This window comes from Suricata suricatta, chromosome 1 (assembly GCF_006229205.1).
Source record: "Suricata suricatta isolate VVHF042 chromosome 1, meerkat_22Aug2017_6uvM2_HiC, whole genome shotgun sequence".
NCBI lineage: Eukaryota > Metazoa > Chordata > Mammalia > Carnivora > Herpestidae > Suricata > Suricata suricatta.
This window is the reverse complement of record NC_043700.1, coordinates 26,659,694-26,671,284: the sequence shown is the minus strand read 5'-3', so window position 1 is coordinate 26,671,284 and position 11,591 is coordinate 26,659,694. Positions and strand designations below refer to the sequence as shown.

The 11,591-nt window shown below is 40.9% G+C and overlaps 1 protein-coding gene across 1 annotated transcript in view; it reads left to right on the top strand.

Moving 5' to 3' along the window:
* The first annotated feature begins 612 nt into the window (after positions 1-612).
* The window catches only part of PPP2CB (protein phosphatase 2 catalytic subunit beta), a 32,511-nt gene continuing 21,532 nt past the window's right edge, over positions 613-11,591 (top strand). Inside the window, exon 1 of the mRNA XM_029935709.1 lies at positions 613-742. Coding sequence (XP_029791569.1) covers positions 641-742 — 102 coding nt within the window. The 5' untranslated portion in view covers positions 613-640. The remainder of the gene's footprint in view (positions 743-11,591) is intronic.

Below are 11,591 nucleotides of genomic sequence, written 5' to 3'. Positions count from 1 at the left end.
CTGCAGGAATCTAAGGTGGGTCTAAGTTCCCAAAGCAAAGGATGTGATGGAAGAACCGGGAGAGATTGGTCCGGATCCCAAGTGGGATAGCGAAGGGAGGAGCGAAAAAGATGAGCCACCCTTGCCCCCCACGGGCCGTTTGTCCGCCGAGCCACAAGGGGGCGGTGCAATACCCGCGTCCCTAGCCCCGCCGGCGCCGCCAGCTCGCCTGTTCTCGGCGGAAATGCCCGGGCGATGACGGAAACCCAGAGGGAGGGGAGAGAAAGAGCGAGAGAGGGGGCGAAAGAGCCGGGAGAAACCGGCTGGGGGGAGGCGGAGGAAGCAGCGGGTGGCCAGCCTCCAGCGGGTGTTGCGCGGCAGACCCGCGCCTCACTCCTCCCCCAACCTTCTCGCGCCCTTCACCGACTCCCAGGGCGCGCAGCCGGGCGGGCGAGGGTCTCCTCGAGGTCCGGCGCCTGAAGCCGCCTGCTGGCCTTGGGCGGGGCGAGGGACCCTCAGCCGCCCTCCTCGGCTCCCTCCTCTCCCGCTGGGAGCTGGCGGCGGTGTCTGCGGCAGCGCGAGAGGGGAGCGGCGCCCGGGGTAGGGGTGGGGAGGGGCGGGGAGGGGGGAGGGAGGCGGCAGGGAAGGGGATCGAGCCGCCATGGACGACAAGGCGTTCACCAAGGAGCTGGACCAGTGGGTCGAGCAGCTGAACGAGTGTAAACAGCTTAACGAGAACCAAGTGCGGACGCTGTGCGAAAAGGTAAGAGAGAAAAGAGAAGAAATGTGGGCGCGCTGGGCTGGGTGGGGGCGGCCCCTCCTCTCCGGGCCTGTCCGCGCTGTGCCCCGCTAGCCGGCCGGGCCCCCGCGGGGCTGCGTCTCCCTGCCGGGACGGCCACCCCATGACCAGTCTTGAGGGGGCCTCCCCGGGCCCCGCTGCGTCCCCTCTGGGCCCACCCTGCGGCCCCATCCCGAAGCTCACTTCGCTGGCGTAAGGGGTCCGGTGTAGATGAGCGGGGAAACGTGGCACCACGTTTTATTGGGCCCTACATTTTATTGGGGTCACCGACGCTCTTCCGGGGATTACTGACCTGACCGTTTCACGTGGGGACTGGCGATTTCGGCGATTTAGAATGCAGGCAGATTAATGCGATCTCTTATTTGAAAATGCCCCGGAGAGTTAATCTGGATGGTATTAATATTAATGAACTTGTTAATAGACGGAGGATTTTTCCCGGGTAAATCGGGGCATTCAAAAATCACTAACCTGGGATGTGTCACGCGTTTGTGTGTAGAGGGGTGGGTGTAATGGCAGGCTGATATTTTAAATAGAGGTTGACTGTGGTCGAACCAGATGGTGACTGGACTTCGCACAGAGGGACTCTTGGAAGCAAAATGTTTGTCAAAAACAAGACAGCATGTCTCAAGTTTGGCAACAGTGATACTTGAAATGATAAATGAGTACATGTTTTGGTGCGCGGTAGCCCTTTTGAAAAAGTTATTTCCATTTCTCTTCTATCTATAAAGCGTTTTGGGTTTGGTTTTTTTGTTTGTTTGTTTCTTTTTTTTCCCTACTCAAAGAATAATAAATAGGTGATTAACTGCTGACAGTAGTTCTTGGTTGGGCGATCTTGGGCAACTTTCTGAATTCTGTGTCCATTGTTTGCTTAATCACTGGAATTATATCGCACTCCATCTTTAAAGTCTAGAATTCTCATTCGGTTTTTTTAATTTGGACTACATTTTCACACATTTTTATGTAGGAAAGTCCTACAGGAAAGAGTAACAAAGTTATTTATTCTTAATGCTGTTGGGTTTGTATTTTTAAGGCATAATCTATAAGAGTTGTTTGATCATTTGTGTTTGGAAATCGGGATGCCTCAAAGGCATTGGAGAAGGAAATAATAGGACTCTCAAAATTATGCAATTTAGGGGGATGGAGGAGTAATAGCTAATATTAATCTAGAATAGTGTTTTTAACAAGTAATGTTGCAAAGGACTGTTATATATTAAATTATATCTCTTAACACAGGAGAATTTCTGTAAGTACAAGTGCCAAGCCAACGGTGGTTTTTTTTTTCTTTCTGAAACAAACTACTTCTAGCTTCAAGTTGACATTGTTTTCTTGTTTGATAACCTATAATGAGCCTTAAAATTTACATTATAAATTGCACTCTAAAGGCCTAGTGTCAGTATTCAATTTTGAAATATGTTGTTTTGAAATTAGTTGAGTCGGTTAACCCTGCTGTGAGTATTAAATACAGACTTGAAGTTGTGAACAAAAGCTGGTGTTGAATCAGTTTTTCCCTTTGACTCTCATAATTTTAAGATACATGCTTAGAGAAGAGTATCCTACCACTCCTCAAGCACACTTAAGTTGTTTTTTTTTTTAATTTTGTTTATTTAAGTAATTTCAACGTGCAAGGTTGGGCTCCAACTCACCCCAAGCCACCCAGCCACCTCTCAATCCCCTTCAGTCTTAAGCCCTTGAGGAAGCTTTCTGTATTTAAAAGAGATTATCTGTACTTCAGCACTTAAATAAATTGGACTACAAGTCCCTAGGACCTTGTAGGTATATTTAAGCTTATGTTCCTCACCCTTTTATTTATTTATTTATTTATTTATTTATTTATTTAAATTAGAGACAGAGAGAGGGCAGGGACAAGAGGGAGGGGAGGGTCAGAGAGTGAGAAAGAGAGAAAGCCAAGCAGGCTCCATGTTGTCATTACAGACTCAGTATGGGGCTCAGTCCATGAACCATGAGATCAAAAGTCAGATGTTTAACTGACTGAGCCACCCAGCCACCCCTCCTACTTTAAAAAAAAAAAAGTGTTCATATCCACTAAATATGAATTTTTAAGTGAAAATACCCCGGCATTTATCTTTGGCCTTCACCTTTTAGATGGAATTGTCAATGGAATGGAGAGATATAATAGAGCATTTCTTTCTCGCCACCCTTTTGAGCATGCTTAGTTTTACAACCCTCTCCCAGCCACTGTCTAACCTTAGTCTTTGGTTTCCACTTTATATCTCTACTCCTCACATTTTTTTTCCTGACAGGTGTAGTATTTACTTAATACTAAGTAAATTAGTATTAGTATACTAAATAAGTATTTACTTAATTACAGTAAACTCTGGTAGTAGCACATCTGAGTTTAAACCCAATCTCTTTGCCCCATTAATTCCTTTTTTGTAAGGCAAGAGTAATATTAAGATACCACCTGTATAAAGTACTGACAAGCAATAAGCTCTCTGAGTCTTGAAAAAAGCCAAATAAAAATAGCCGTTTTATCTTGTTTTATTTTTTTATGTTTATTTATTTTTGAGAGAAAGAGTGCACAGAGAGAGGGAGGGAGACAGAGAATCCGAAGCAGGCTCCTAACCAGGGCTTGAACTCACTAACTGTGAGATGGTGACCTAAGTCGAAGTCAGAAGCTAACTGACCGACTCACCCAGGCGCTTCTTTTTATCGTGTTTTAAATCTATCATCTCATTTTCTTTTGGGAAAAGATGCAAATTAAATAGCTGTGTTGATGTGACTTCTCTATGGAGAATGTACTTCTAAAGAGTTTTATGTACAGTGTTTGTATAACCCTGAAAAATACAGTTTCAGTATTTCATGTAGTCCCTGTTACCTGAAGCACAAAGTACAAGGATTAGTAACAATTTTGTGAAGTGACTTTAAATTCCTTGCCTGGTCTACTTAATACTTTCTCTGACTTTCCAGCTCAAGAATGGTAGATATAAAGAAAGAATATAAAAGAAAAATAAAATGTTAAACCTAGTTATACAGACCATCTATTTGTTCAGTCCTGTGTGACTACATGGAATGTTTTTAATAACAGGATTTTTTTGGAGTCTAATTAAAATTTACTTTATAGGACATTCATTGCATTATGTGGTGGTGATTTTTTTCCCTCAAAATTAAATTCCTGTTCTAATTCAGGTTGCCTAAAAACTGAAGGAGTCAGCTGAAATTGAAACCAAAGTGGGACTGGTAAAAGCCCTGTTTTGAGATAGTGGTGAAAGTAAATCCATCCATCCTAATGCCAAATGGGGAAGAACTACAAAAAATATGGGTCTGAATGGTCTGGCCTTTGAGGTTCATTTCTGTGTAGAAAAAAATTACTTGCATAAAATATTAAGTAAGGTACATCTTCTGAGAGGACTAGCTCTTAAATTAACAGTCCAGCTTTTGAAGCTAATTGCAAACTTGACTAATGTGCATAGAGAATCTGTTTCTGTGATTCATTTCTGCAACAGCAGCGTGTACAGTAATTTTAAAAGATAGTGTGCCTGGAGAGCCGGTCTGGCGCTGTTCAGGACATTGTGTGACGAGAACTATATTTAACTCTTGATGGCATCTCAAGAAGAGAAACTTTTTAGGCTCTTTTACCCAGTAAGCTTTATTTTATACTGAAGAACTTTGACAATTATACTGTAAGTAGGTAAGGAGATTTAGCCGGTGTTAGCAGATCTTTATTCTGATGATTGCAGAGTGCCTCCTTAGAAAAGTTTTGAGGCTTGGGGCACCTGGGTGGCTCAGTCGGTTAAGTGTCGGACTCTTGGTTTGGGCTCAGGTCTCAGTCTCACCACTTGTGAAATCAAGCCCCACAGAACACAGGCTCTGTGCTCACAGCAGGGAGCCTCCTTGAAGTCCTCTCTCTCCCTTTCTTTGCCCCTCCCTCTGTTTTTCAAAATAAATAAATAAACTTTTTTAATTTTTGAGGTTTGTGTATGAGTGTAAATATGTAAATTTTGTGTTAGTCTGTTTCTGGGTTGTGGCTTCAGCCTTGAAATAAATATCATTAGGATATTATTTACCTCTGCTAATGTGAAATAGCGTACTTAAATTCCTGAATGCTTAAAACCATCTTAATGAAGATTAGAGACTCATAAAAATGAATGATTTTTCTGAACCAAGAAAAATCTTTTGGATTACTTTTTTCTTTGAAAGCTTGTAGCTAAAAATATAGTGGTTTTAGTAACCAGAAAGCACTAAAAAGTGCTTTATTTTAACTTACCTTAAGCTTTTGTAGTGATTTGATAGAGTCTAAAATGTAGTGATGTGGAAACCCTAACACAGAATGACCTGATTACAGTGGGATATGAGGTTAAAACCCAGTTTTGCTGCCTGAACCAATCGTCATGTTCCCTGCTTTTCTAAGCCAGCCTCTCCTAGCGGCAGGGAGAGAAACCACAGCAAACCAGATTAGCACGAACTGCTGGAGACTAGGAAGCAGACTTTTAAAAATCAGGTCATTTCTCAACTTTATATGATGTGTAAAATCGTATCTGTAGGTAGGTAAAATGAAGATGTCTACGTTATATATCTTTTTTCACGTGGAGTAATTGTCTTTGTAGTCGATGCCTTTTATTCTAATTTGAAGAGCTTGCAGGATTTTTTTTCTTCACAGTCTTTTCTTCAGGATAAATACTATGAGGGACTTGCTGAATAAAGCCCTTCTGTGGTAAAAGGAAACCAAATACCAGAAGTTGAAGATAAAATTAATACCAAAACAGTCACTGTGTTTTAAACTATATAAACTGTATCTATTTTCTGAACTTAGTTTTTCTAAGAAGAATGGCATTAAAGTCTTAGACGTAATCTATTGTGTGTAGCAATTTGAGTCTACTTTAAATAGGAATTTGAATTGTTTTGAACGGATTTCCTTATAGTTCTGATTCTCCTTCGTATAAGTGTAGTTAATTGTGAACCTAATCTTGGTTCTTTAAAATAACTTGTATAAAGAAATATTTTCTTCCACACTATCCCTTTACTAATGATTAAATCTTGTCTGTGCTTCCTGTACCTTTTTAAGTCTACATTTCTTTAGTAATCATATTAGTCTAGGGAATGAGGTCAGTTTGTTACAGATTTGGTTTCTTTCCTGGGGACTGGTGGGGAGCTCAAGCCAAGACTTGGTTTGCTGTCTCTTGTAGTGTGGGACTGTTTATTGTGCTTTGCAAAATGCCCTTTGATGGAAATAACTTTTCGAGCAGAATTAAATGATATTCTTGAGGTGCAGACTGTGATAGCTGACGTGCACTACGATAGCACTGTGATATGGTGCAATGAAAGCGTGCAATGAAAGTTCCACTGAAGAACTGTTAAACAGTATTTCATACAAAGGCGGTCACTTATTTTGGGAATGATGTGGAAGGTGAGATTGTGCCCTTGCCTGTTCGGTCTCATATGAAACACTGTTTGACTTTTTAGCATATAGGTTTTTAATGTGCCAAAGTAATATATAGCCTATCCTTTAATTTTGAACTTTACATTTCATAGGGAAATACTTATGAAGTGTCTTCTGTCTCTGAAAGATTTCCCACACAACCTGGATAAGCAGCAGAGTTAGCTCTGCAGTCTTGCCTTTGCTTTGGTAGCAAGAGAGACGCTTCCTCTGTGGGAAATGAGAAAGGAAAGGAATGAATGGTTGAGTAAATGCTGTCATTGTGTTTTTACACCATGGATTCAGCAAATTTTAGCTGCGCTCCTATGTGCCAGACGCTGTTTAACGTGCTGGACATTCAGCAATGAACAGAAGAGGGGACTGATAACTGATGATAAACAGATTTAATAGAATGCCAGACGGTGATTCTTGGTAGGAAGAAAAGCAAAGGAAAGAGGAGAGTGACCGGCTTGAGCTTAGGAGGCTCTTTCAGGAGTAGTCAGAGAAAGCCTGGCAAATTATTCATTAGGCCGTTTACTTTCCTGATCAGAAAGTGTATTGCAGGGGCTAGAGGGCACCGTTCCCGAGACCGCCCTCGTTTGTGACAGCAGTTGCATGCCCAGTAGGTTCCACAGGCGCTCTCTCAGCTTCAGTAATTCACAGGAAGGCCTCGCAGAATATGCTCGAGGTTGCAGGGAAAGAATACAGGCTAAAGTCAGCCCAGGGAAGAGACAGGGGGCAGAGTTCAGGAGGGGGCTCGATGCCGTTGGTCTCCAGAGGCAGAACTGGCGCTGGGTCACCCAAAGCCCTCAGCATAAGTCACCTTGTTCGACTGTCCAGTGATCAAAGCCCCCAGGCAAAGGCACTCTCATGAAGCAAGACATTCTGCGGCCTAACAGTCACCTCCCAATAGGCAAGAGCAGGTGCCAGACCGGTCTTTGGGGTAGGCTCTTACGTACAAAGGTTTTTACTTCATAACAAATTTTAGGTGACAAGCACTTGTAATAAAAAATTAAGGGGGGGGGGAATGCCAAAATACATGAAGAAAACAGGGTTAGATTTATCAGAGTCATTGTGTAAGATGTGAGGCTATTTTCCTGCAAATTGAGTTGGTATATTCTTTGTTGTAATTTCATAACACTTTCATTTCATGATTTTTTAAACTCTTTGAAAATGCAAAATGTTGATAATTTAATGTTTGTTTTTTTTAATGTTTGTTTATTTTTGAGACAGAGCATAAGTTGGGGTGGGGGGGCAGAGAGAGAGGGAGACACAGAATCTGAAGCCGGCTCCAGGCTCTGAGCTATCAGCACAAAGCCCGACAAAGGGCTGGAACCCACAAACCGTGAGATCATGACCTGAGCCGAAGTCAGAGGCTCAACCAACTGAGCCACCCAGGTGCCCTGACCACTTAATGCTTAAAATATTCTATCCCTATTCTTGTCATTTTTACTGGAAATTTTAGCATTTTTGTGTGGTCAAATGGTCCAGTTTTTCCTTAAACTTCATGTATGCATAAGAAACACTTGGAAAAGAAATTTAAAAATTCAGATTCCTTAATTCCATCCCAGAAACTAATTATGTCTTGGCAGGTACAAAAATCTGCGTTTTAAAAAAATATGTATTTTTTTATGTTTATTTTGAAAGGGGGGGGGGGTTGAGGCTCCGAGGATCCAAAGCAGGCTTCAGACTGACCCACAAACCATGAGATCATGACCTGAGCCAAAGTGGGATGCTTAACTGACTGAACCACCTAGGCACCCCTGCGTTTTGTAAAATGTTTATTATTGAGAGAAAGAGAGATTGAGCGAGTGTGAGTGGGGGAAAGGCAGAGAGAGGGAGAGAGAATGTGAAGGAGCCTCCACACTGTCAGCACAGATGTGAGTGAGATGATGATGTGAGCTCAAATCAGCTGTTTAACCAGTTGAGCCACTCAGGTGCCCCTACCTTTTTTTCCCGTAAGTTTGGATCAGTTGCCACCATGTTGTCCTTTGTGTTTTCAAAGTTGTAAGGTGTCTCTGAGAGCTTCTTTAATACGAGTTTTGCCAGCGTCACTTCCCCTGGGAAGTTTTCATTCTTTTTGTCACAACCACTTTCCTCATATATGTCTGTAAGTTTCCTATTTATTTATGTCACTAAGTCTATTTATTTCCTGGCTGAGGATCTAGAGCTCTCTAGCAGCAGAAGTATGCAGATCCTGCAGCCATTTCTTCTATATATTTTTATCTAAGTTTCATTTTCAGTTTTACCACTTTTCTTTGCTTCATTTTCATCATTGTTGACCAAATCCCTTTTTTTGAGTATCCATTTTTGTAAAATGTCATAGGAGTTTATTGCTAGAAGATAAAGAGGCAACATAGCTCTACCCTGTGCTGTCTGGGTGTAAACGTAGTAACACATGTGCGGTGACCCATCCCTAAAAGTTTTGAAGGAAGTGATGTGATTGGTTATTGATCACGATGCTACATCTCTTGTTTATATAGTAACTTGTACACCAGCAGCAAAAAATAATAAGTTTATTTACTTATTTTGAGAGAGAGGAAGAGAGCACACGACCAGGGGAGAGTCAGGAGAGAGAGAGAGAGAGAGAGAGAGAGAGAGAGAGAGAGAGAGAGACCGACCCCCCAAACAGGCTCCTCACTGTCAGCAAAGAGCCCAGAGAGAGAGAGAGAGAGAGAGAGAGAGAGAGAGAGAGACCGACCCCCCAAACAGGCTCCTCACTGTCAGCAAAGAGCCCAGTGCAATGTACCATGACACGACCTGAGCCAAAATCAAGTTGGATGCTTAACCAACTGGCCACCCATGCACCCTGCAAAAAAAAAATTTTTTTTAAGTAGGTTTCACACCCAGTGCAGAGCCCAGCGTGAAGCTTCAGCTCACAACCCTAAAATCAAGAGTCAGCTGCTTAACCAACTGAGCCACCCAGGCACCCCAGCAGCACAATTTTTAATTACAGTAATACCCTGTGTTAACTTAAATTTGAACCTTGTTATTGGGGGGCCTCATTTAACTAAACCTTGGTGACTGAAATTCATGCATATAGAAACTAATACAAAATGAGAATTGCCTATATTAAAGAGAAATGATTGGGTAGGATTCAAATCCACTAAAAAATTTTGTTCTAACTCCATTGGGCTACAGCAGTATTGCAAACATTTTCATCACCCCAAAAAAGAAACTCTGTGCCCATTAGCAGTTACTCCTCATTTTCTCTTTCCCCCATTCCTTGGCAGCCACTGATTTACTTTCTCTATAGATTGTCTTCATTTTATGTAAATGAAATCACGCAATGTGTAGTCTTTTTGTCTGGCTTTTTTCAGTTAGCATAAAATTTTCATGATTCTTCCGTGTTTTAGCATATATCAATTCATCATTCATTTTATTGGCTGAATAAAATTCTATCATATGGATATAGCTCTTTGGTTTTCATAATTACGTTATTGCCATCTGGAATTTTTTTGAAGTTTAAAATTATTTTTTTCAGATTTAAAAAGTGTCACATCGTTTTTTAAAATTTAAACATAGAAATGTAGGGGAAGGAATGCAAATGCTCTTCACTGTTGGACCCAGCTTTCCCTCTTAACCTCAGAGACAAACATAGTTTTCCAGACCATGTTGTTAAGAGGCAAAAAACCTCTGTTGGGGAGGGGGATGTTTTGGTATAATGTTGTTGTTAAAATGTGATCATAGGTATAACATCGTAAAACTTTTTGTACTGAGCAATATATCATGACCTATATACATACACTCCATTATTTTTATTTCAACAGAGTATATGATTTATTTTTTTAATTAAATAGTTTATTACCAAGTTGGTTTCCATATAACACCCAGTGCTCTTCCCCACAAGTGCCCCCTTCCCCCCTACCTTTTCAGCCCTCAGTTTGTTTTCAGTATTCAAGAGTCTCCCATGATTTGCTTCCCTCCCTCTCCCTAACTCTTCCCCGCCTCCCTTTTCCCATTTCCATGGTCTCCTATTAGGTTTCCCCTGTTAGACCTGAGTGAAAACATATAGTATCTGTCCTTCTCTGCCTGACTTATTTTGCTTAGCATGACTCCTTCTAGGTCCATCCGCTTTGCTACAAATGGCCAGATTTCATTCTTTCTCATTGCCATGTAGTATTCCATTGTATATGTATACCACTTCTTCTTGATCCATTCATATGATTTATTTTTATATGTGTTTTTACGATTGAAATTGCTTGGTGTATATACAAATTGACTGTTGCTGAACTGAAAGGAAAAGTTCATTTCCTTGTATTTAAAAAAAAAAAGCTGTCATTTATCATTTATGGAAGAAGCTTGTAACTATATGGCTAAAGTCAAAAACACAAGAAATAGCAAATGTTGGTGAGGGTATGGGGAAAAAGGAACCCTTGTGCACTGTTGATGCAAATGTAAATTGATGCAACCACTATGGAAAACAGTATGAGTTTCCTCAAAAAATTAAAAGTAGAATCGTCTTATGATCCAGTAATTCCACTATTGAATATTTACCCAAAGAAAACAAACACTAGTTCAAAAAGATATATGCATATCTGTATTTATTGCAGCATCATATGTAATAGCCAAAGCATGGAAGCAACTGAAGTATCCATCAATAGATGAATGGTAAAGACAATGTATGGTATATATACAATGGAGTATTACCCAGCCATAAAAAGGAATGAAATCTTGCCATTTGCAACGACATGAATCAACCTAGGGACCTAATGCTAAGTGAAATAAGACAAAAACAGACACTAGATGATTTCGTTCATATGTGGAATTTAAGAAACAATGAGACAAAATGAGAAAAAAATCAGACAAAAACAGACTCTTAAATACAGAGAACAAACTGAAGCATCTAGGTGGCTCAGTGAGTTAAGTGTGTAACTTCGCCTCAGGTCGTGATCTCACAGTTTGTGGGTTCAAGCCCCCCGATTACGCTCTGTGCTGACAGTTCAGAGCCTGGAGCCTGCTTCAGATTCTGTGTCCCACTTTCTCTTTGCTCTTCCCTCTCTCAAAAATAAACGTTTAAAAAAAAAGGCTTTAACAAAAAAAGAACAAAAGGATGATTACCAGAGGGATGGGTTAAGGGCGTGCCTGAGTGAAATAGTTCAGGGGAACTCGGAGATTCTTCAACATTGAGAGATGTGTAGAATTGTTGAATCGTTCTGTTGTACCCCTGAAACTAATATAGTACTGTACGTACTAATATAGTACTGTATATTTGAGTAAAAAGTAGGTCAGATGTCATTTATGGAAGAACCTTGTAACTATAGGAGGACAGGCACCCTGCTTATATTAACTTAGCTCTGTAGGATTTTTAACTTCATTTAATCTCCTTTCTTTCATAGATCAGTCCATTCTGTAGCCTTCTTCAGATTGACTTACCTATAATGTTTTAGAGTAGATTATTTATGTGTAAGTAGAGGGGGGAAAATTACTGTACTGACT